Source organism: Podarcis gaigeae (genome assembly GCF_964106915.1).
Source record: "Podarcis gaigeae genome assembly, chromosome: 17".
Lineage (NCBI taxonomy): Eukaryota > Metazoa > Chordata > Lepidosauria > Squamata > Lacertidae > Podarcis > Podarcis gaigeae.
Window position 1 is genome coordinate 836,905 of NC_139694.1, and position 24,482 is coordinate 861,386.

At 43.4% G+C, this 24,482-nt stretch overlaps 1 protein-coding gene across 1 annotated transcript in view; it reads right to left on the reverse strand.

The window, feature by feature from the left end:
* The window catches only part of POLQ (DNA polymerase theta), a 40,266-nt gene that overhangs the window by 10,743 nt on the left and 5,041 nt on the right, over positions 1 to 24,482 (reverse strand). The window contains exons 5-21 of the mRNA XM_083718126.1: positions 23,738 to 23,846; positions 23,402 to 23,621; positions 22,547 to 22,688; positions 22,315 to 22,461; positions 21,354 to 21,566; positions 19,966 to 20,108; positions 17,623 to 17,821; positions 14,755 to 14,894; positions 14,025 to 14,218; positions 11,746 to 11,870; positions 10,731 to 10,974; positions 6,675 to 9,583; positions 4,080 to 4,226; positions 3,259 to 3,452; positions 2,723 to 2,963; positions 1,637 to 1,830; positions 523 to 660 (exon numbers count right to left, since the gene is read on the reverse strand). Of these exons, the coding sequence (XP_083574252.1) occupies positions 523 to 660; positions 1,637 to 1,830; positions 2,723 to 2,963; positions 3,259 to 3,452; positions 4,080 to 4,226; positions 6,675 to 9,583; positions 10,731 to 10,974; positions 11,746 to 11,870; positions 14,025 to 14,218; positions 14,755 to 14,894; positions 17,623 to 17,821; positions 19,966 to 20,108; positions 21,354 to 21,566; positions 22,315 to 22,461; positions 22,547 to 22,688; positions 23,402 to 23,621; positions 23,738 to 23,846 (5,699 nt within the window). The remainder of the gene's footprint in view (positions 1 to 522; positions 661 to 1,636; positions 1,831 to 2,722; positions 2,964 to 3,258; positions 3,453 to 4,079; positions 4,227 to 6,674; positions 9,584 to 10,730; positions 10,975 to 11,745; positions 11,871 to 14,024; positions 14,219 to 14,754; positions 14,895 to 17,622; positions 17,822 to 19,965; positions 20,109 to 21,353; positions 21,567 to 22,314; positions 22,462 to 22,546; positions 22,689 to 23,401; positions 23,622 to 23,737; positions 23,847 to 24,482) is intronic.

The following is a 24,482-nucleotide window of genomic DNA, read 5'->3' on the forward strand; positions in this document are numbered from 1 at the left end:
AATTCTAGGATTCTATGAAGACCAGTTAGGCATGGTTGCTATGGTGAGCTGCAGTTAGTACAGCTCACGGGCGAAAACATCTGAGGCCTTTAAGTAATGCATGGAATTGATAATACTGAGTCAGGTAACACAACGGTAATATGCTGAAATTGAAGTAGGCAACTTGATTTTTGTGTGGACATCACTTATGCAAAACTAGCAATTGTGAAACATACAGTGGTACCTCGGGTTACATACGCTTCAGGTTACAGCCTCCGCTAACGCAGAAATATTACTTCGGGTTAAGAACTTTGCTTCAGGATGAGAACAGAAATCGTGCTCTGGCGGCGCAGCAGCAGCAGGAGGCCCCATTAGCTAAAGTGGTGCTTCAGGTTAAGAACAGTTACAGCCAGAACGAATTAAGTTCTTAACCCGAAGTACCACTGTAATTCCACCAGTGGGTTTTTATGAATGAGCAGCTTCCCACAATCACACATAGGCTAGAAAGGCTGCTTCTCCAGGGGTTGCACACAAACAATATACCTTGGTTGTACTGAATTGCTTGCCTAATTTGGCAATTTTTCCATTTGCTATTTTCCTTCCAGTGTAACCTAATGTTTTCTTGCCCCTTTGCACTTTTGATTCTCCATTGAATGGCAACTTCTGCTCCAAAAACAGCACCTGAAAGAGGTAATAAATTCAGTCAATGGAATCTTGCCATTTTCTTGGGGCTTAGACAACTTCTCCTTCCCATGCCTCCTTCTTATGCTACAATTAACTGAGATTGTAGCAAATCCAGTAGCCGGCAACCTCTGCGAGGCCACAAACTCCCATTTTAACAATACTGGATTTTTAAAAAACCAACTTTGTAACCAAACACCTTTAGGCAACAGGCAAAAACGTTCCTTTTTAGCCAGGCCTTTGGTTTATTTGATTGACATCCTATGCCCTTTTAACATGTGGGGGTTTGAGGGGGTATTGGGTTGTTGTTTTTATTTTGATTATGTATTTTGTGGTTTTATATTCTGATTTTGTTCTGTGAACTGCCCTGAGACCTTTGGGTATAGGGCAGTATATAAATTCAATTAATAATAATAGTGAGGTAATTAAGAAGAAGTTAATTAAGTAAGAATGAGAATTAAACAGAATCTGACCCTTCATTTTCTGCAGAAAATATTAAGAACGCTTTACCTAAAATGACGCAAATAATGGCAGCTGCTGATTTAATTTTTTATTGGACGTTTAGAGTCTGTGTGTCCCTCTGGTCTCTCTCTGGACTCAGATGAATAAGTCCTACTAGTGCAACGGGGCTTTCCCTCCACCCTCTTCCCTCAGCACATTCCCCCCCCCCCCCCAATTGACATAGGGAGATCAGGAGAATCCCTGGAACAGGACAACGAGGCTGGGCGCGGAGAGATGGAATATCATTCCAGGAATGCTTGCAATGATGCAATTATTGCCTTAGCAAAACACTGAATTCCACCCACGATGTGTTGAGAACAGCCTCTCATCAGAAGGAACCGGCACTCTGGCCAACTGAAGGACGGCAACTTTATCCCACTCTAAATTTCACTGGTGGATTTGTTTATCAGTTTTCTCCCACTGATCACAATAAGGACAGGGCTCACTCTGTTGAAAGGGGCCATGTGTTCAATACCTCAGCAATGTCATCAGGACAGGTCAAGGAGAAACTGTGACCTGCCAGCTGATATATCCGATTCTCAATCTCGTTAAGTTTCGCTTCCATGACATGTTTCTGCGTCTCACACTCAACTGTGCTAAATCCGATACCGTTGAGCTCCAGCAAGGCCAGGCAATATTGATTTGGCATCTCCACTTTACGAAAAGTATCTGTGGCACACAATGCCAAATGAGGCAAAAGACAACATTCGTTCAGTGTCACAAAACACACAATGACGGAAGAGAATTACTTGAATTAATAATAATAATAATAATAATAATAAAAGATGATGGTGTTTGCACCAGTTACCCCTCCACTCCATCCCACTAACATTCTCAGTAGCTCTTAATAATAGGTTGCCCAAGGAGTATCTGCAGAGTGCAGAGTGAATAAGAATTTGTGGGTCAAGGAATTGAAAGCAAGACAGCTAGAGTTAGAGGCCTATCACGCCTGAGAAGGTTTCATACTGGCAACAAACAAAATGTCAGTAGAGCAGGAGACTCTTAATCTCAGAGTCATGGGTTTGAGCTCCACCCTGGGAAAAGATTCCTGCATTGAAGGGGGTTGGACTAGATGGCCTTTGTGGTCCCTTCCAACTCTACAATTCTAAAAGTCTATGAAAATGTACCTATTGAATCATAATCATTCATTGTTTATATTGCCAAAGTCACACTCCTTGTGCCCAAGGTTCAGCGCATCACAATTACATAAAAGGACTGTGTTGCAAAAAGAAAAATGGGGGGCGGGGGGGGGGAGAGAGTTCATTGTCACGTGTGAAAATCTGTTTGTCATTAGTAAAAAGTACCGATATTCTGTCACTTTCCAAACATGTTTAATCATAGCAAAATACAAACAATTTCACACTACAGCATATAAGGTTTTTAGATTTTCTAACGTGCGTCTGAAATTCAACTGGAGACTAGCGTACTTTAAACTTAATTCATAGGGTGGTATTTAACTAAGTGAATTGACATTAATGAACATGGCTAAGTTAGGTGCATTAATATTAATAGCTCTACTCTGAGTAAAATCACCCATGGGGTAAGCTCTTAGCCTTCTCACCTTGCAAGTTATCTTTATGCAACAGAGTATTGAGATGCTCCATAATATGAAAGACAAGAACAGACTCCACAGCTGCTCTGTATCGTCCAGAATGATCTGCGCTGGCGCTGAGCCCCAGACTCTGACACCCTTGGCCTGCTCCAAGTTTCTCCAGCAAGAACAGTTCCTGAGGAAGGAAATTGGTGACCATGTTGTGAAGGGAGCGCTCTTTGGACTCAGGATCCAACAGCCAGCACGCCACCTAGAATGAGGGAAGTGCAAAGCACACTTAACTCAAAATGCGTTCTCCGTCCCCCACAAGAATGCAACAAGATTTGGGTATATGCATGTGCGCCCCTCCCCAAAGATAGGAACTTATAAGTTCTATTTCTGGCAATTGCTGGGGGATTTAAACATTGATTTTAAACCTCACTCCCGCTTTACAGATAGAGGTAGGCTGTCTGAATTGTGCATTGCTTTGTAACAATTTGTTGGGTCTCTGGACCATAATAAAGATTGATTGATTGAGAAGATAGAAAAAGGGTTAGCTATAAAACCTTTGGGTCCTCATAGCATCCTGCCAGAGAGATGCCACAGGCCTTCAGGAGGATCTTGTAGTGCTGAATGAAATCATACACAGCAAGCGAAAACGCTCTCTTGGAATCCTGCAGGTGTAACTGAAGATGCTGCAACCTCTCTGCTGCGGCCAAGTTCTGATCCAGGGGAGGTGGTTCCAAACTGGCACTGATTTCTAAAACAACAGAGAAACCATCTTATTTAAGTATTACAACAAGGACCCATGGGGGGAAAGAGGGGGGAAGAGTGTATGCCTATACATACATTGTTTTTCCTTGTATTCAGGGCAGTATAAAAATCATCCTTGCCTCTTGGCTCTCTTACTCGCAGTCTCCAGCTCCCATTATACCTGCCATTCGCATCAAGAGCACAGCACCACCATCCTTATTCATAGGCTTCAAAGCTCACGCCTTATTCTTCCATCTTTCCCCAGTTCTCTACCATTCCCACCTGTGCCGTTTGGTCTTTTCTCAGAAGTATCCTACTTCTTCCCATGGATCTGAACTCCCAGCCGTCAGCTTGGACCTTACACAAGGCTGCCTCCCAAACTCAGTTCCATCTTTTCATGCTGGAATCCTATGTGAGATTTTTTACCCCCAAGCAATCCAAGCTCTGCTGTCCCTCGGAAAAGCTGCACCTTTCGTCAGTATTCTGTGATTGTTCTCTGTCCAGATAAACCATAACTGCCACTCTTACGGATTAAACGATACTTTATAATTTCGTTAAGATGGATTTGGGAAGGCAGCGAGATGCTATGCGTAGGCTTCTCTAAAGTGCATTCCATTAGAAAACACTTCCTTACCAGTCTGTTCTTGAGATTTCTCTTGCAATGAAATGTAATAAGCATCCTTTCCACCCCAACACACAGCTAATCCAACTACCAGCAGGTCTTCACAGGCTGTAACAGGAAATCCATCACCTTCATATTGAATTTCCTGGTGCACGTTCCCTATGAACACACAAAAATTAAAATCTGTTAGACCCCCTGAAGTTCCTGCAAATTGTGTGCAAAGCATACTTTCCATTCCTGCTTTTAAAATTATCTTTATGATAGCGGTAGGGGAACCTGCAGACCTAATTAGGGTCCCAATGTAGCTTGCAGGGCAGTTTCTCCCAAACCCACCTGCCCCACACCTGGCCTCATCTGTGGTGTCATGTGAGGGCTTGTGGAAACAAGGCTGCCAACTGGGAGCCTTGAAGTGTGTTCCAAATGCTGCACTGTCAAGGAAGACTTGTAGTCGTTATTGATCAGCTGATAGGCACTGACTTCAAGCTCCCTGCTAGCCAGTGGCGTAGCGTGGGGGGTGCAGGGGGTGCCGGCCGCACCGGGCGCAACATCTGGGGGGGCGCACTCGCCGCCTCCGGAGTCGCTACAGCGCAGGCTGTAGCAGAGCCGCATGTCTCGGGAAGGAGGAAGCCCCAGCCATGGGCGCTGCCCCCAGGTGGTGCAGCAGGAGCCAGGCGGCGAAGGGGAGCCCGGGGGAGCGGAGGTGCCGCGGGGACACGGCTCGGGAGCTGCCGCTGAGGAGCCAGAGCATCGTCCCCGGGAGGAGAGGAGGAGCGGCGGCGGCTGCTGCTACTGCAAAGCAGGGAAAGAAGGAAGCGGCGGCGGGGAGCTGGGCAAGGAAGTTGCTGCTGGGGATGAAGAGGCGGCGGCGGCAGGAGGCGGACTTCTTTCCCTCTCTGGTGCTGCTGCAGTGAGGCGCTTGGCAGCCCACCGGCCCCTCCTGAGCGGGATATGGGTGGGCGGACGGGGTGAGTGGGGGAGAGGCGCCGGGTGAGGCGGGGCCAGCCGGCGGCGGCTGCCGCTGCGCGAGGGACCCCCGCCCGCCTCGTGCCCTGACAGGAGCCGCCGTTGCGCCCGCGGGCGCCCTTGACATGGCGCCCCTCATGCCCCCTCGAGAGGCGTTGGGGGGCAGCGAGACTCCGCCGGGGGCCCCGCCCCTCACTCTGCGCTCGGTTTCAGGGCTGTCTTGCGAGGGGGCGGCGGGAAAAGGCTCTGAGGAGAACCTCGCTCGCTGTCCCGCGTCGCTTTTCCTCACATCGTTTTCCCTTTCCCTTAAGGAGACGGGGAGGTGAAGGGAGTCCACCTTCCTCCTCGCACGTGGCGAGTCGTCGGTGGAGAAACCACACACATTTGATATTCATAATAATAATAATAATAATAATGGTTTGAAATTTAAGACTCCCCCCCCCCCCAAGGAAAAGGCACTTTCTTGCCCTGCCTGTGGACCAGGAGGTCATGGCGGGCGAGGCCTTCAGCAGCGGGGCCCTTATTCGCGCTGCCAGCCTGACCTTCACTCTCTTACATATAGAGCGGAAAGGAGACGCGGAGGTGCAAAGGCTTGCGGGGCCGAAGTTAGCCCCGCTGAGTTCATCAGGGGTGCCAACGTGAATACAGTATGATATTTGGGGGGGGAGGCAGGTAAGCCCCGCCCTACATTGTTTACCACATTGGCAATGCCCATCAACTGGGGGACTGGCCCCCTCAAATGTTTTATTGCGGGGCCTGAAGCAGTGGCGTAGCGTGGGGGTGCAGGGTGGCCGGGCACAGCATCTTGGGGGGAGGGGCGCGCTCGCACTCGAGTGCTAAAACCCATGAGTTAGGGGGCGCAAATTACTTGCCTTGCCCCGGGTGCTGACAACCCACGCTACGCCACTGCTGCTAGCCATTCCCAGCAGAAATGTGGAGCTTGAAGTCAGTGCAACAGTCATGGTTCTTTGGGCCACATGTTAAATGACAGGTATATATATAGTTGGACCTTGGAAGTCGAATGGAATCTGTTCTGGAAATCCGTTCAACTTCCAAAATATTGGAAACCAAAGTGCAGCTATGGATTGGCTGCAGGAAGCTTCTGAAGCCAATCGGAAGCCCCGTCAGATGTTTGGCTTCCAAAAATAGTTTGAAAACTGGAACAGTCATATCCAGGTTTGCGGCGTTCGGGAGTCAAAACGTTCAAGAACTAAGCTGTTCAAAAACCAAGGTACGACTGTATACTGTATTGTATTATTCGATTTCAATGTAACAAACTCAGTGCTTTCTATAACCTATAAATCCATGAACCGTGATAGTTGAACCTTTGTCACTAAATGGCGTAAGAAACTGTGGAGAGGAAACATTATATGCAATTTCTCATTAACCAGTGAAGAATCCGTCTTGGTCGTCTTTGATATCTTCAAGTGATATTTTGCTACTGAAACTAGGCATATGCCTTCTTCCTACTTGGTACCACTGTATGAACATTAGAATATAAACTCTGTTTCCTTCCTAGATTCAGATCTATTTGTAGATTATCTTTCAGATATAGGACCACTTGCCACTTTACTAAATCCAGAGTAAAATGTCTAGAATATACATTTCTAAAATAATGGAAGGAGCACAGGGGGGCAAACTCACCTTGCTTGAACTTGGCACCAATAGCTGATCTGTGGGAAAGGGGGCCTTTTGCTCTTTCACAAGCCACCGAGATAGCAAATCTCTTTTTCGTGCTCCATTCTTTAATGAAGGTTTGGAAAAGAGCCTTATCATTCGCTACATCAATTATAGCAAAATTTTCTGCACTGCAGGATGGTAGATCTTGAGATAACTGCAATGAAAAACCTTCAATTATAATAGAGTCATCCTCAGATGGAAACTCAGTATGTCTGCCATTTTCTGGTTTTCTTTGCAGGTGTGAATCAAGTGCAGCGTTCTGCAGGAGCTGAAGACAAGGAGCTTTGTCTGTGGGGTTCATATTTCTGGCTTCGGCATGTGTCACAAAGCATTGTTCCTGTGAAGGAGGCTCCATGAACTTTGCTGGAGAAAGAGGTTCCTTGTTCCCATCTGTCCAAGAAATGGAACTTCCTTTTCTGTTGATTAGTAAAGAGCCACAGGTCTTACTCTGATCATCCATCCCTTTAATTATGCAGTTGCTCTTAAAATCTTTGCGAAATTTGCACTGACCACAGGCTAGGGCAGAATCTTGATTTTTCTCAGACAGCACTACTCTCAAATTGCTTCTTGTATCCATTTCAGGTTTATTTCCAGTGGGGCTTGGCCATTCATCTAAGACTTCTTTCATTCCTGGACTTAAATCAAACAAAGAATCACAGTTTCCCACTTGGTTAGCATTTGCATCTTTTCCAGTAATCTCAGGTCTGACATCATCATCTGCCTCTTTCAGATTTCTCAGCTTGTTGAGCACGTTTCTGTGAAAACAAGGCACGGACTCACCATCTCTCATTTCTGCTATGTGGAAAGAATCAGCATCTGAGAACATTAGAGAATCATCCTCATGATACTCTGCCAGTTGCTGCTGGTTTATAGTGGTATTTGAGACACTGTTGTCTGACCCCACATTCTGTTTGCCTGGAAGATCATCTTCTAAAGTGGATTTAGAAGGAGCAGGGATAATTTGCTGCAGTGGAAGTTCTCCCATGGCAACAGCTTCACCAATGTGAACATCCTGAGGGTCGTGAATGTGGTTAAAGTCTTCATCAAACAACAAACTATCACTGCTATTCAAATTTATTTCAGGCAAGGGACAGCACTTGGCATTTGCATCGACAGCAGGTGGGTACTGATTAGGAGCAAAGGAAGCCTTTGAAAGAACAATAGTTTCCTGCTCTTCTGCCAGATTTGGAGTCCGATAGTCTCGTAAGAAGCTTTCTAACTGGGAGTCCATAACAGAAAAACTGTTTCTTTCAAGGCAAAATGGTATTTCCGGGTATTTCATAGGCTTTTTGTGAGTGCCTTTTGCTTTACAATGCAATGAAGCTGTGTTTCCTGCTACATCGTTTTTTTTAACAGGTAACGGTTCTGCTTTTCTGCAAGCTAGCTTATCCATTATAGATGCAGCATTAGTTTCTGAAGTACCAGCACACTTTATTTTCAGTGCTGAATCTGCTACTAAGTCTTTTTGTTTATCAGCTGCTGTAGCTGCCACCTCCTGTTGCAATATCCTCTCAGTTTGCGTATCTAACTGGAAGCTTTCTTCAAATTCTTTGAAGACAAAATACAGATCAGGAGAACAGCTTTTGATGCATTCAGAAGGCTTCAGAACATTATCAGGGTGATTATGCACTTGACCCATAACTGTACTTGCATTTTCCAGGGTGGGGTTGAATCTTCCAGGGTCATTTTTGTCTGCTTTTCGAGAACTCTCTGCTGTTTGCTGATTTCCTGTTGTGGTGATAGCGCCACTTGCTGCTTCATTAAAAACATTTCTACCTCTGTCCTTTTTATTTTCTGTAGTTATGCTTCTAGCACCGTTTTTACTGAGCTCCAATTTGCTGCAATTTCTTATCAGAGTCAATTTCTTATCAGATATCACCCGATCGTCCATAACATCTTGCATTTCCATTTTATCTTTAACAGGAGCTGCATCTCCCTCTACTGAATTCAAAGCGGGTGTTTTAATGTGATTATTCAGTGTTAATTCATATTTGGATTCACTAGCATGTATAGGTTCTATAAGCAATTTGTGCACAGTTTTCCCACTATCTTGGTATATTTCATTTGCCTGTAGGGATATTTTGTCAATTCCTTCCTGGTAGCCTAATGACCATTTAGTTACAGTTTGGTGATGTTTCTGGTTTGACTCACAGCTGTCGCTGGAGGACGGAAAATGATTGTTGAAACTTGATTCTTGACTCCAAGGCCTACTCCATTTTGCAACTGTGCTCTGTTCCCTACTTTGATTTAAATTAATTCCAGTCTTTTTCTTAAATCTAGCTGCAACATGATGTTTTTTTGAAGTAGCTTTCAAGCCTGGCTTTGTCCTCCGTTCAGTACTTATCATGGAATCCAACTTTTGCTTCACAGAGCTATCTCTCATACTTTCCCCATCTTTTCTCAGATTTAGCCGTTTGCTTGCACTACAGCATACGTCATCATTTCTTGTCTCTCCCTTAGTTTCATCTACCAGAGTCCCTTCAAGTCTGCCATTTACTAAACTAGCATCTAACGACCTCTTGTTTTTTTGTCTAACCCATTTTGCACTATCAGATTGAGAACTGATACTTTTGTCTGATGAAATTATACTTTGGCTATTTCTTGATATCTGTTTCCCACACAGTCTATGTTTTTCCTCTTCCTCAACTTGTCCTGTTACGGAAAATGTGGAAGAGGAATCTGATAAGAGAGAGGCATTGGGGTTCCACTGCACTCCCAAAGCAGCCAAGTCCTCCTTTAAGAGAGTTTTAGCCTCCTCCACAACAAGATTAGCTGCTTCAATCTCAGTCAAACCCTTCAGTCCAGACATCCATATAAGGGGTGTAATTTGGTGCTCCTCAACAGCCTGTTCATCTTCATCCACTGCCCTACGACTGAAGCAGAAGAAACAAGACAACATTACCTGGAAATCATGCTTTCAAATTTTAAAAATTTGTGAAGAATTCCTACCATAGCACTCTTACTGTCATAGAATCATAGCATTGTTGAGTTGGAAGGACCTCAAGGGTTTTCTAGTCCAACCCCCTAAAATGCAGGAATCTCAGCTAAAGCAGCCATGACAGATGACCATCCAGCCTCTGCTTAACATGTACCCATAACAAAAAGTCAATTTTTATATTAGTCTGCACGCCGATAAGGAAGTGAACAAAGTGAGTTGGGAAGCAGAGGTGACAACTTAGCTTGCATCAGAGGTTAGGTGCATTCAGAGACCAGTCGCTGGACACTTGAGTTCTAGGGAAAAGCTAAGTAATAAGAAGAGGGGTGCAAAACCAAAGAAAAGAAAGGACGGGGAGGAATATAGTTTTCCCTTCAGGATTTCTCTAAGATGCTGCTCTCCTTAGAAGGTGCAGAAGAGCATGAGGGAGGAGGAAGAAAATAGCAGAAATCTCCTACTGAGAAGAGGTCAGTTTTAAAGAACTGCACATCCTAAAGTGATATATATCATAATTTAGGGAAAATGTATATTGCTCTTCATATGTGTTTCCAGGGCAGTATAGAAAGGGGGGGAATTATTAACAAATATAAATTAACAGTGACACAGTAATGAAAGTACAGAAACAGCTGAAGTTAGAACTGAAAAAATAAAAATAAATAAAACACAGGGGCCTTGGGGAGGGAATTATGCTACCACAAAGGCCCTCTCTTCTGACACCACTTGCCTTACTCCAAGCGGGTGGGGAACCTGGAAGACAGCACACAGGCATGCTGACATGGGAACACATTCCTTAAGAGTAGGATTGAAACACCACCATATTATGAGTCTTATATAGAATCCTAAATATTACCTAGATAAAGCATGACAAACATTTATGTATAGTATTTTACACCAATAGCCATCTCAGACATACCACACTGGCACTGGGGAGTATAAGAAAGCTAAAATAAAATTATTGGAGTGTAACATACTAAACTCTAGTAAACCGACATCCAAGAGTGAGAATCAGATCCATTTCCCAAACTTATACTAGCTAAAACTGCATCAAAGGGATAGCTTTCTGTCATACTAGAAATGCTTTTAACCTTCTGAAAGGTGCTGCATTCCTGAAGGCATTTTCCACCTCGGCAATATTCCCTTTGGCGACATCAGCGACCGTGACAAAACCAGCCTTATAGAGAGCTCTAGCACACTGTGCATTTAACAGAGATATCCGGACAAGATCACAGAGCTCTCTCTGGATTCCAAACGTGAGACGACTCTGAAACTGGGAGAGCAATTGTTCCATATTGTGCCACCCCAGACGGTTACAGAAAATGGTAATCATCCCTGAAATATATAAGAATTGTTTCAAAATTCAGCATTTTAAAACTTTTTCTTTAAAAAAACATTAAGTTGTTATCAAACAGTGTGTGTATAAATGGTGCAAATGATCACTTTCAAGAGATCATTTAAGGTAGCTACCACAGGGGTGTCTTCATATGTCCATCTGACAGTGCCAAATATTCCCTTATGAGATATATATATATATATAAAACACTATATAGTATATATAGTAATACCTCCGGTTGAAGTTGTTTCAGGTTGGGTACTTTCAGGTTACGCTCCACGGCGACCCGAAAGCAACGGAACGCATTACTTCCGGGTTTCGCCGCTTGCGCATGCACAGACGGTCAAAATGACGTCACGCGCATGTGCAGAAGTGGCAAATCGCGACCGGCACATGTGCAGACACAGGTTGTGTTTGCTTCTGGATGCGAACGGGGCTCCAGAACGGAACCCATTCATATCCAGAGGTACCACTGTGTGTGTGTGTGTGTGTGTGCGCGCGCGCGCACATACTCATACACATACACACACGCGCGCGCGCACACACACACACACACACACACACTGTTATTGGCCAAATCTGCACACATTGGAAGACTGAAATATATTGTATAAGATACAGCAAAGGTTACTGGATTTATTATCCTGTCATTCCTCCCAAAGGAGTCTCCTGCAAACACCAATTTGTATATTATTATTATTATTATTATTATTATTATTATTATTAATTTATTACTTATAAAATTAAATTATGTATGAGTATTGCCTCACCTGCATAAGTAGCAGCAGACTGTTGTAAAGACTGAAGCTGTCCACGATTGCTGCCGTATTTCTTAGCAACATCATTTATAGGAACCTCATTTATCAAGTCCAAGAGAGCCAGGCTTGTAAAAAATCTACATCAGTAAAAATTAAGATAAGTTGGTGTGCTGCAAAAGGGGCATGAATATTGCTTTGTGGTAAGAACATAGAAACGAAAAAATTAGAAGCAGATGCAGTAATCGCGAAGGTTGCATCTCTGCTGGTGCCGACATTTATGCCAAATTCATTTTCTGTCTGACTTTCTTCAACTTACCTTCCACTGGGAAGAAAACTGGCCAGGGGGGGCAGGGACTGGATGTGCAAGCTAGCTGAGAGATTAAAACAGAAATGCACGTTTGGATTTGGATGTGCATCCCACCAAACCAAGGATAGCATATGATGTACGTGCAGACACAGAGGCATAATTCTTCCTAAAAGCAATGATATCAAAGATCATGGGGGGCAGGAAGGTGGGAGAGGCTTCATATATCCCTAAGCAGGTGGCAGAAACGAATCTCTCAGGAATAAACTCCCTACAATCTATCCAAACATCCTAATAGTAGGAGTTGAATAAGCACGTATGCGCCAAGCATGACAATCTCTGTTGAACCTCTGTTAAGTGGGTTCTAGTCTGGCTTCAAGAGACGTGTGACTGATTTTCCCATTCCACCCCAAATGCCCTCCACCAACTGCAAGCATTCTTCACTTTCTTTTAACTTTAACAGTACTGTAGTACTGTACTGTTCTCTCAGCTGGAAGAAAGGCTACAGAAAGCTACACACACAGGCCCCGATTGCCACTTTATGACTAGAACAGCAGCAACAATCAGAAAAGGCCATCTATAATTGTCCATGTTGCAGTCTGGTCCAAACAAAAATGAGAAGGGGTTGTGGTACACCAACTTAAATGTGCCCTGCAGATTAACAAGTGTCCTGCAGAAATTGCAGCCAGCTAGATCTCTATCTTGGGTTGCAGTTAGGTTAGGCCCGTAACAGTGAGTGTTGTCAAGGTGATGGAAGAGTTTGGCAGGAATTCTGGAAACAGATGGTGCCTGGGGGGAATTGGCAAGGTAGCTAACATTCCGGCAGAAGAAGTTGGGGGCACAAGGAAAGGGAGCAAGAGAACACCAAGAGGGGTTTGCAATGGTAATTACTGCCTTGCAACTTATGATTGTCACAAACTCAGGCACATTTATGTTACATACAGTGGTACCTCAGGTTACATACGCTTCAGGTTACAGACTCTGCTAACTCAGAAATAGTACCTCGGGTTAAGAACTTTGCTTCAGGATGAGAACAGAAATCATGCTCCGGCGGCGCGGCAGCAGCAGCGGGAGGCCCAATTAGCTAAAGTAGTGCTTCAGGTTAAGAACAGTTTCAGGTTAAGAATGGACCTCCAGAACGAATTAAGTACTTAACCTGAGGTACCACTGTATATGACAAAAGGACTACCATCTTAAGGCAGTTGGTGAAGCTAAGGAGCCCTGGGTCTACTTAAAGGCTGAATGAGAAACTGGGGGTGTCTGTGTATAATGCAATGTCTTCTACTGAAAAGAGGGTGCGAGTGAAAAAGTAATTCATAAAATGAGAGATGATCCTGCCATTGTGCTGCTGGTTGAGAGTGGTAAAAAGTAAGTGGAGCTAACTGCAAGTTCTGAAATAAGACAGCTGTTCCATGGGGAAGAGGCACATCCATGCAGGGCCCTTGTCCAAGGTACAAGAAGATGGATTGTGTGTGCCTTACTAGCAGAAAGAGGAAACTGAAATGGCATACTGGGAAACCTAAGTTTCAGGCTGGGATACCTTTGTATCACCCACAATTTTGAATTCCCTCTTAGATTATATGGCCACACGCTGCTAAATGAAGATGCAAACCTGGCAAAGAACACAAACAGCATGAGGAACACAGTAATTGCCTGCAAGCACTGGAAATTGCTTATTTGCAAGAGATTCTTCAAAACTGCTCCGTATCAGTTGAATGTGTGTTGGGTATTATCAATCACAATGCCTGTTTCAAAAGTTATTACTCCCTTTTTATTTTGTACTACAGATGGGCTCCATGGAAATGTTTTAGAAGAAACTTGTTTCTAAACACACGCTACCTGCAAACCCAGTAACTTCAACATTATACTTAGAGCAGAAAACTGCTGGATGCCGGTTGCAAAGGTGGAGTATTTTGCAATGATGTCACCATCACTTTGTGATGTCATATACACCATAGTGTAACATTGTAAGTTGTTCAGCCATTACCTTTTGTGAATGGCCATTTGCCTACGCTGCCTCTCTGTTCTAGTGATTATTTTGCCCTTCACAGAGCAAGCCAAAAAGCTTTCTTCAATTCCAACCAGCTCGGCAACTCTTTTCATTGAGGCAGGCAACTTCTCCCACATGCAAAAGAATCGATACCAGTCTATTTTGGCCCAGTCTTCATAAACAGGGGTGACCTAAAAAAAGAAGAACCAAAACAAGAAGAAACTGGTTTTGAATCCTACTTCCTTTACATACTATTTCCGCACCACCAAAAGAGGTGGGGAAAGCTTAACATGAATCAACAGTGTGACGGAGCACTGGAGCAATTGAGGGAGTTGGGTATCTTTAGCTTTGAACTGATAAAAAAGAGAGTATGGGATTAGCTTTAACCAAGCTGAAAAAGTATACCTGCAGTGGAAAAAAACTTTAAAAATTCAAGGCAGCAGTTTAATATGTTTGCAGGGCCAATCAGAATAAGATTTATTATTTGATTATAGATGTTAACCCCAAAAATGTTAAGTTTTTACCTCTATCTTCAGTACATTTTATTTTATTGCTATGGCTAGTGGCTGATGCAAATATAATTTCTTCTGATTATGTTTAAGACATAACTTCATCTGCTGGGATAAGGCATTAATTATAAGCCACTGGTGTCAGGAAGGATTCCCCCTCCGCTGGAATCTCAGACTGTATACCTCAAGTAGCTGAAAAAGTCTGAACAAAATCATACCAAATAAAGACTGTGCAGATCATTCTCTAAGACAAAGCTCTTCATTGCTCTTTGGAGATCAGCAAAAATTTCTAGTGCTGCTACGGGTGAAAAGGAAGAAAACAAGGTAGCAGAGCCAAGATGTGTTGGGCAATATATTTCTGCCAAGAGAAAAGATACATCTATTATTGTTATTATTATTAATTAAATTTCTATATTGCTCTTCGTCTGTAGATCTCAGGGTGGTTCACAGCATAAAAATACAAGATAAAACCACAAAATACATAATTAAAAGAAGAACAAAAACAAAATATACCAATAACCCCCCTCCCCACCCAACACATTTAAAAGGATTTAGGATGTTAGCCAACCAAAGGCCTGGTTGAAGGATAATGTTTTCGCCTGGCTAAAGGTGGGTGGCACTATGGTCTAAACCACTGAGCCTCTTGGGCTTGCTGATCCGAAGTTCGGCGGTTTGAATCCCTGCGACAGGGTGAGCTCCCGTTGCTAGATCCCAGCTCCTGCCAACCTAGCAGTTCGAAAGCATGCCAAAAAGTGCAAATAGATAAATAGGTACCGCTCCGGCGGAAAGGTAAACGGTGTTTCCGTGCACTGCTGTGGTTTCGCCAGAAGCAGCTGAGTCATGTTGGCCACATGACCCAGAAAACTGTCTGCGGACTAACACCAACTCCCTCGGCCTGTAAAGTGAGATGAGTGCTGCAACCCCAGAGTTGTCTGCGACTGGACTTAACTCTCAGGGGTCATTTGCCTTTTACTAAAGGTGTGTAATGAAGCTGCCAGGGGAAACTCCCTGGGAAGAGCATTCCACAAATGGGGAGTCACTGCAGAAAAGTACAAGTGTTTTACTGTTAATTTGCAAAATGCTTTGAGGCTTTGCTGCAATGAACTAACACAGCTAATCCTCAAGAATTTGTCTTTAATTATCCCGTTTCTTGAATTTTTTTAGTGGCTGGGGGGGGGGAGGGAATTCTCATATCTTTGCAGACTAGGAACCTGAGACGGTAGGATCAATGACAGATTCATTTCTGAACTGAGACGAATGTAAGAAGTATAATTTGATAGTATTACACATAGCCAAATGAAGCTGCCTTACCCCAACCACATCTCAATCTGTAGTGTATATTCTTACTGGATCTCAGAATAAAGTCGGCGGCAAAGCCTTTGCTATTGCTGGCTAGCCTATTCTTTTAAAACTGATTCCAAGGACTGAACACTGTAAAATTAATAAATGAATCATATCCAGCAAACCAGAAGAGGAAGTGGGAAGGAAAAAAGATAATCCCTGAGATTCACATTAAACCTGACTAAATGCCCTTGGAGTTGTAATAGCTCTTTCTATGCAATTTTCTACGCAGCAAAAAAGAAAAGAAAACCTGAACTAGGGTGTGCAGCCTGATGAGCTACAGAAAGGCTGCATAGTCTCTTGGCTCTGATCTCCCCTGAATAAAAAAAAACAACAACCTTCCATGGGTTTTAAACGTCTCAAAACTGTCCCAGTTTTGTGAGTGGGCACTGGGAAATGTTGCCTTGCACCCTAAACAGCAAAGAAGAAGCCCTAACAGATTATGTTAGACTATGTAAAGGTCAAGGGACCCCTGACCATTAGGTTCAGTCGTGGCTGACTCTGAGGTTGCGGCGCTCATCTCGCTTTATTGGCCAAGGGAGCCGGCGTACAGCTTCCGAGTCATGTGGCCAGCAGGACTAAGCCGCTTCTGGCGAACCAGAGCCGCGCACAGAAACGCCGTTTACCTTCCGCCGGAGCGGTACCTCTTTATCTACTTGCACTTTTTGGCATGCTTTTGAACTAATAGGTTGGCAGGAGCAGGGACTGAGCAACGGGCGCTCACCCCATCGCAGGGATTCGAACCGCCGACCTTCTGATCGGCAAGCCCTAGGCTCTGTGGTTTAACCCACAGCACCACCCGCGTCCCTTAGACTACTTGACACCAAAGGCCCTATTTGTATATTAAAATTTAGCCATGATTCTCTTAGCTTCTAATAATTGCAATTCCTTTCTCTTCTAGTTGCTTATAAACCCTATTGAAACCTCATTTACTATATTTTGTCAGTAATTTATCTCTCTCCTGCTCCGAAGTTTCTGTCCCTTGTCTCTTTTTTATCTCAGTTCCTTGATGCAAATCCCATGCATCACAGCTTTCATCACCTCCCACTTGATTGTTATCAAGTCCTCAGAAGCATCATATTCAGTGAAATAATTAGTTAAAATTTCTTTCAGTTTTTCTGCACCACTTGGTGGTGACTAAAGCAGAGAGTTAAAGCACCACATGGGTATGTGTTTTTCTTCCTAAAGCTTCCAATTCCATTGTGACTAGACCCATGACCATTTATTCTAATGGCACCAATATCGGCCCCTTTGGAGATCAAAGTGACTTTACTGTCTTTGAGACTTTTTTCTGGTAGGTGGTAGACCTACTGCAGAGCAATAATTACAATCTTGGTTAATGTTGCAGCTACGTGGTATCCAGGTGGTACCAAGTGCGTGATTAAAATGCCTTGAATTTATGGAACAAGCTACTAAACAATTGACTTCCTTTGAGTCTTTACTCCTTGCTGCCCCCAGGGTCAGGACAAAGGGCACAGTTTCCAAATTGTAGCCTATTTTGTAAAACATCGATTGGGAAGATTTGTTAGGGCTTACAAGGGCGTGGGAGGGTGACTGAGGCACAGAAATTAAAGAACAAGATTGAATCAATTTGTGGAAGAAGCTGAGCATAGAGACAGCATCAAAACAGGTTAGAGAAGCTATGCTCAAGGTTGCACATAAATGGTACAAATGTTTGCTGCTCCAAATCTGCATGTTTCATTTTTTGCTTTAACATGCAATCCAAATGCAAATGTGCATTTTACCTTTGCCTGTATCAGACACCGAAATCAGGATAAATTCATTCTTAAGCAGCCACTTCACACAAGCATCTATAGAACCATGGCAATTTCTCTCCTGCTCTGTCCCATTGTCCGGGAAGTCTTTCAGACTTGCACCAAAGAGTGTACAGGATGCATAACTCTGGATGTCTTCTGGAGAGCTAGCTACTCCATTTACTATGATCTGTCAGAATAAGAATTTAATCAGCATACAGTACTTGCTAAAACGATACAGCAATTAAATTTGAATGGAGACCCTTTTAGACGGAAAGGACACACTGCACCTCTAAAATTTCTCAGTGAGCATGTCAAGGACACTCAGTCTCTCACAAGGATACCCCTGGGCACAGAGGTATTTGCGTATGCATGTATAGATTTCCAGAATTTTGCAACTACATACCACTCCAGAATGAATAGTAACAGAAAAAGTGTCTTCAGCGCTTACATAATTCACTACAATAAGGATACAATAAAGATTCCTGGGCTCAGATGGCTTTAAGAGAGGATCAGACATATATATATGGAGGAAAGGTCAAGCAAACAAGTATTCGTCATCCTAGTTAAATAGAGATCCTGTGTTTAGGAGTAGTATACCTCTGAACACCAATTGCATGGTACAGCATAAGACTCTTAATCTCAGCGTCTGGGCAGATGGTCTTCAGCTCCTAAAGTTGACCTGAGAATACTTTGCATCGCTTCTTTGTCTTGGTGGAGAGGCAGCATATAAATGCAGTAATAAAATTAAATTATGGCATAACCTTGCCATTTTTGATGCATGATGCTTTTCAGCAGTTTTATATATTTTGATCACGCTGCTTCAGAGTCTAAAGATATGCCACACTGTCACCCTTCGGTAAATTGATATACAGTGATACTGTGCTCCCAGGACACCCTTCCCTGTCCTTCCCATACTTTGGATCTAGAGAGGATTTCATCCCACTGGTTCTCCTCCATTCCATCAGATTTATGTTATGCCCAATACAGGTTTAAACCACAGAGCCTAGGGCTTGCTGATCAGAAGGTCGGCGGTTCGAATCCCCGTGACAAGATGAGCTCCCGCTGCTCGGCCCCTGCTCCTGCCAACCTAGCAGTTCAAAAGCACATCAAAGTGCAAGTAGATAAATAGGTACCGCTCCAGCAGGAAGGTAAACAGCGTTTCTGTGTGCTGCTCTGGTTCGCCAGAAGCAGCCTAGTCATGATGGCCACATGACCCAGAAGCTGTATGCCGGCTCCCTCGGCCAATAAGGCAAGATAAGCGCCACAACCCCAGAGTTGTCTGCGACTGGACCTAACCGTCAGGGGTCCCTTTACCTTTTAATATAGGTTTCCCTTTAAAATCAAGTATTCCAATTCACTCATCTTTGCTCAGAGGCTTCTAAAATTATCATATAAACACCTAAACACGTTGCTCCTTTCCAAATGTTTCTGTCCGACATGTGCATTTCCCCATACAGCCATTTGGCTCCTTCAACTGGCTATCATGTCCGTGCCCTATTTCTACCACCCCAACCCCATTTGGGTAGTCAAAAACCTTTTCATCCTCACCTCCAAAATTAATGCTCCTCAGTTACTGCCGACTTAACTGCTCCCCACCCTCCAAATGAGTTTAAAAGCTGCATCTGCCACCTTTTTGATGCTGAGCAACCACAGCCTGGTTTCATTCTGGTTTAAGGGCAGCCTTCCCCTATTGTAGAGGGACAGCTTGTCCCAAAACACTCCCCAGTGAAAACTATGTTTCTTCAAGACAGTTGACCCAGGGGTGAATTCTGCCCCCAGCTCTGACAACCTTCTCTTGGGCAGGCAAATACAACATGCCGAATTGTAAATATGTTGTGATTAGTTTTACCTGGTTGTTTCCTAGAAGTTTTGCCTGCTTTTTCACTTTGTATTTTATGCTTAATTATATTTTACTGAATTTGCATTATTGCTATTGCTATCTTAAGCCTAATTCAGTGGAAAGGCAGGATATAAACTTGACAGATAAACAAAGGAAATAAACCTCTGTTCACCCAATTATATGCTGCCATGTGTGCTTGATTCAAGCAACACAGCCCCTAGCCTACTCTGAGTGTGAAGGATCACAGAAATTAGATCTAAGAGTGAAGTACTCACAGGATCCATTTCCTTAAGTACACCTGGCAGCTCCTTCACCTAGCTGCATAGGTGGAGCAGGCTGAACTTAATGTTGAAGGTGGATATTAAAAGATGAAGTACTTCTACAGATGCATTCACCCCTCAAACGACTACAACCCAAAAGCCTGCAGGTAATAAATATTGATCCATGCCTTGGGAGCAAAGTTTTATTGCCTTAGCATGAGCGTTACATACCTCCAGGATTGCCCGTATCATACTTGAAGTAATGTCTTCTCCCTCTTGGCTCAGCAAGCAGCTCCGCACTGGCTTGAGACAGCCCTGGAGCAGAGCAATGCCTTTGGATTTCTCTGTGGCCTTGCACACCAGAATGCTCTCGCCTAACAAAAGACACCAATTTCAACCAGGAGAGGGAAAATGTATTATTTAATAACCAGTGCATACAAGAGTCGTTTTAATTAATAAGCAGTTTCATTAGTAATCAAATCAATGTTCGTTAGGCCCAAGAACAGGTAGGTCAAGTGGCGCAAGAACATTTAAACTGAAAGCAGGGATCACCAGGGTTAGGAACAAAGGCACATATTTTGTTCTTCTGCCCTGACTAGAGCCTGCTTACTTTCTTCTTACAGAAAAATCATTCACTATAGAGGGCACACATCAGTGATTCAAATGGCAAAGCAGATGGGGGAATGGCAAAATCTTTGCAGATATATCACTAGGGACCATTGGCTGGGTACAATCTGTCCCCTTTCCTATAAGCAAGAACAGAGCACACATTGATTCTGACTGGATCTTGAATTCCTCTTCCTCTGCATACAGCTGTGCACAAGATCAGGGCTTGGAGGCTAGGTAAATATTGCCAGCTATTCAACCAATTGACCAACTATCATTTCACCAAACCCAAACATTCTGAAGTACGCCATGAACTGAACAACCAAAGTGTCAGTTTCCCTTTTATTGCATCGTATCATCTGACAGCAGTGGCAGTAGAGGGGCCAGGCCTCTTCCTCCCAATCTTTATGGGTAACTGGGTCACACACAGACACACCCTCATTTTTTGGTGCCTTTTTCTGTGCTTAACACTTATAGAGCACATATTTTTTCCCCTAAGAACTGTACACATATTAAAAGATAAGGTGGAGGGAGGGAAAAGGAAAACAAGCACTGAATGCAAGCAGCTGCTTCTTCACTGGCCAATGGACGGGGTCAGGTTGGCCTCCACTCTGCCATTCAGCATGAATTAGCATGAACATGCTAATTACAATGTTAGGAATGTTCTACACTGTAGATCTACTCTGATGAAAACTGCATTTTAGATCAAAACATGCAATTAAGCTCTATGGCTTGCACCTATTTATTTTCTTTGAACCTTGATTGCATGGGGACTGCCTCTTCTTAATATGGAACTATGTTACACCTGTTCTCTCACTCATTTTCCTAGCTTTTTGGCCTACTATATGGAAAACTGCCCACTCTCTAAAACCTATAGCAACTTTCTGGACCACTTTCTGGATGCCCCTAATCAAGTGGGCATTAGCCCAGGAAAGCCTAGGTCACAATAATTTTGCTGGTCTTTAAACAGTCAAGGAACCATTGTTAGTCACAGCTAGAACAACTGCACTTACCTACGGTGTCTACTCCCTTCCTCCCAGCTCTCCCGGCCATCTGTTTGTATGTCAAGACATCCAATGATCTGCCTCCAAACACAGGAGTTCGGATGATCACCCGGCGCGCAGGCAGATTCACCCCAGAAGAAAGCGTAGAGGTTGCTACTAGGACTCGAAGCACTCCTTGACGAAAAGCGGTCTCAATGATGTCTCGTTCATCAAATGTAAGACCTAAGATTAAGATACACTGTTAAATACTGACATATTAACCAATGGTGGCAGATAGTTATTGAGGCAAGTTAATTCTGGGAAATCCAAATATTGTTTTATAGCATTAAAGTAATTCCACTTGTATACATATACAGTCATACCTCGGGTTGAAGTTGCTTCAGGTTGAGCGCTTTCGGGTTTGCCAATATCCTCCTTAAATTGTGGTGCCCAGACCTGGACACAGTACACCAGGTGTGTTTCTGATCAAGGCAGAATAGAGCAGGACTCTATTACTTCCCATGATCTGGACACTATACTTAGAATCCTAGAATCCTAGAGTTGGAAGCCATGTTCCAATATATAAAAGGATGTCACATAGAGGAGGGAGAAAGGTTGTTTTCTGCTGCTCCAGAGAAGCGGACACGGAGCAATGGTTCCAAACTACAAGAAAGAAGATTCCACCTAAACATTAAGAAGAACTTCCTGACAGTAAGAGCTGTTTGACAGTGGAATTTGCTGCCAAGGAGTGTGGTGGAGTCTCCTTCTTTGGAGGTCTTGAAGCAGAGGCTTGACAACCATATGTCAGGAGTGCTCTGATGGTGTTTCCTGCTTGGCAGGGGGTTGGACTCGGTGGCCCTTGGGGTCTCTTCCAACTCTATGATTCTATGTGCCCACCAGTCAGAAAAGTCATGGCAGGCCACACACTTACACAATCAGACTGATGTAGACAGATAAAATAATACAAGATGAACACACCCCAAAGGCATACCTGCATGGTGAAAAGCTACACCCCATTTTATAGTCCTCTGAAGCACGGAGTCCAAACCAGAAGGCGAATGCTTTAGCTGACCTATCAACTCCTCTATCCCTTCTTTGTCCAGGGCTACTGGTGAAAGGGTGGACATCTTTTGAAGGTCTTTACATAGGAAGGAAAGCATATTGTCACGTTGTGTGTACGCTTCAAGCCCCAGCCCTTCCTCAGCCCCTTAATTTTGACTCACACTTGTGCTGGAGACTGTAAAATTCCCGGGCAATGATGTCTGACAATTTCTCACACCAGTTCTTAGATGGGCAGAAAATAAGGACAGAATGGCCATTCTGAACAGTCTCATAACACAGAGTCACCACATGGTCCTCATCATTCTAAATAGAAACATTTTTTAAACAACCAAATTTCATATATCTCTATGGAGGTGATGCTCTTGAAGCCTTTTTCCAATTCCTTCTTCAATTCAGAAACTCAAAAGCTCAGCTATGTATGGCCAGGATTGAAAATTATGTCCTGTTCTAAACAAGTGCCCAAGTCATCCACCATGTGGTGTGATTGGGTGGGACTTTGGGTCAGGATTCACCTAACCAGCGCCATCAGAAGTCCCACTTTAGAATTTGTGCTTGCATAGCAAGGCTTCCCCCCTTCTCTTCAGCCCACCCCCTTGAAATTGGCTCTGGGAGAGGTCAGAAGAACCCCCAGAACAGCACATGAAGGGGAGGAAAGGGGAGACTGGCAGCTGTTTCTGTCTGGCAAGCTGAAGAGCATGATGTTACATTCCACCATTTTTGTTTGCCTGCCCTGCAACTGTGCAACACAGGTCTGTTACAATCCTAAACATGCCTACTGTGAGGTAAGGTACACTGAACACATGCTTTTGGATTATACCATTAGACAGAAGTCCAGAACTTGCTAAATTATTGGTCAAAACCTGGAGATAGGAAAAGATTGCCCATCTACCTACCATGTGATACAACATGCTTTGACACATTACACACCTATTATACACTTAAGGGTTTCATTTTAAATTTTGGCAGTCAAGCAGCATTAAATTAAGTACGACATATCCTTAGCAATATGTAGTTACCTTTATATGCAGCACAGACTGGATTTCTCTCACAACTTTAATGGAAGAGTCATAAATTTGGCTGCCAATTTTCACTTGCTCTACAAGGGGCACCGGTCGGAAATCTGTGTGGTATAGCTTTGCATTTAGCCAGGAGGCCAGAAGACCCAAGTTAGGAAGGGTAGCGCTCATGCCTACAATTTGTATTCCATTTGAGAGTGGTCCAGGCATGTTTGATTGTCTACAAGAAAAAAGAAAAGAAAGCCGAATTCTTAACAGTTATTCCATTGGAACATCGTCTCACAGGAAACTAGATTTTTGAGATCTTAAAAAACAAAGACTTTCTAGTCTACTCACTTGTTCTTCATTTTTCTGGTCAAAAACTGAACCTTTGTCAGCAGGAGTTCTAACAGATACCCTCTCTGAGGATCCCCCAGCATGTGCAGCTCATCTACAACTACTATTCCTATGGAACAGAAAGGGAGAGGCTACAGATATCAATTTACCTGTTGTTATTTTAAATTTCTATACCACCCTTCACCAAAGCACATTCTAGGCTGCTGCAAACATAACAAAAGAAAAAAGCAATAAGATACTTTATTGCATTTTTTAAACTTGAATAAATTTGAATAAAGTGCAAGGCCCAGACAGCTATACAGTACTATTGAATTTTAGGAAGCATTTAAAAGGGCAGTTAGCTGAGCTGTTTTCATACTGTAGAGAAACAGAGTCTATTCCTAATAAATGGATGGGTGCAAATATCATAACGACACTTAAACTTAGAAAGGATGCCATCCAGCCAAATAGTTAAATGAACCCTCTAAATTTTAAGCTCCCATACTATTTTATTGATTTATAAAAGCATTTAAGAGTCGCTTTTACTCCAACAAAGGGCACCCAAGGTGACTGAGAAACCTTAAAACTAGCACAAATATCAAATTTAATTATGGGTTCTTCCTTTAAAAAACTTATTTACTTTCAAAACAGTTCAGACATATTTCTTTAAAAAATGCTGGTATAGATATAAACATCAGGAAATTTACTAACAATAGCACTCTGACTTAAGATTGCTATTGAATGAACTGACAAATATCTGTAGATA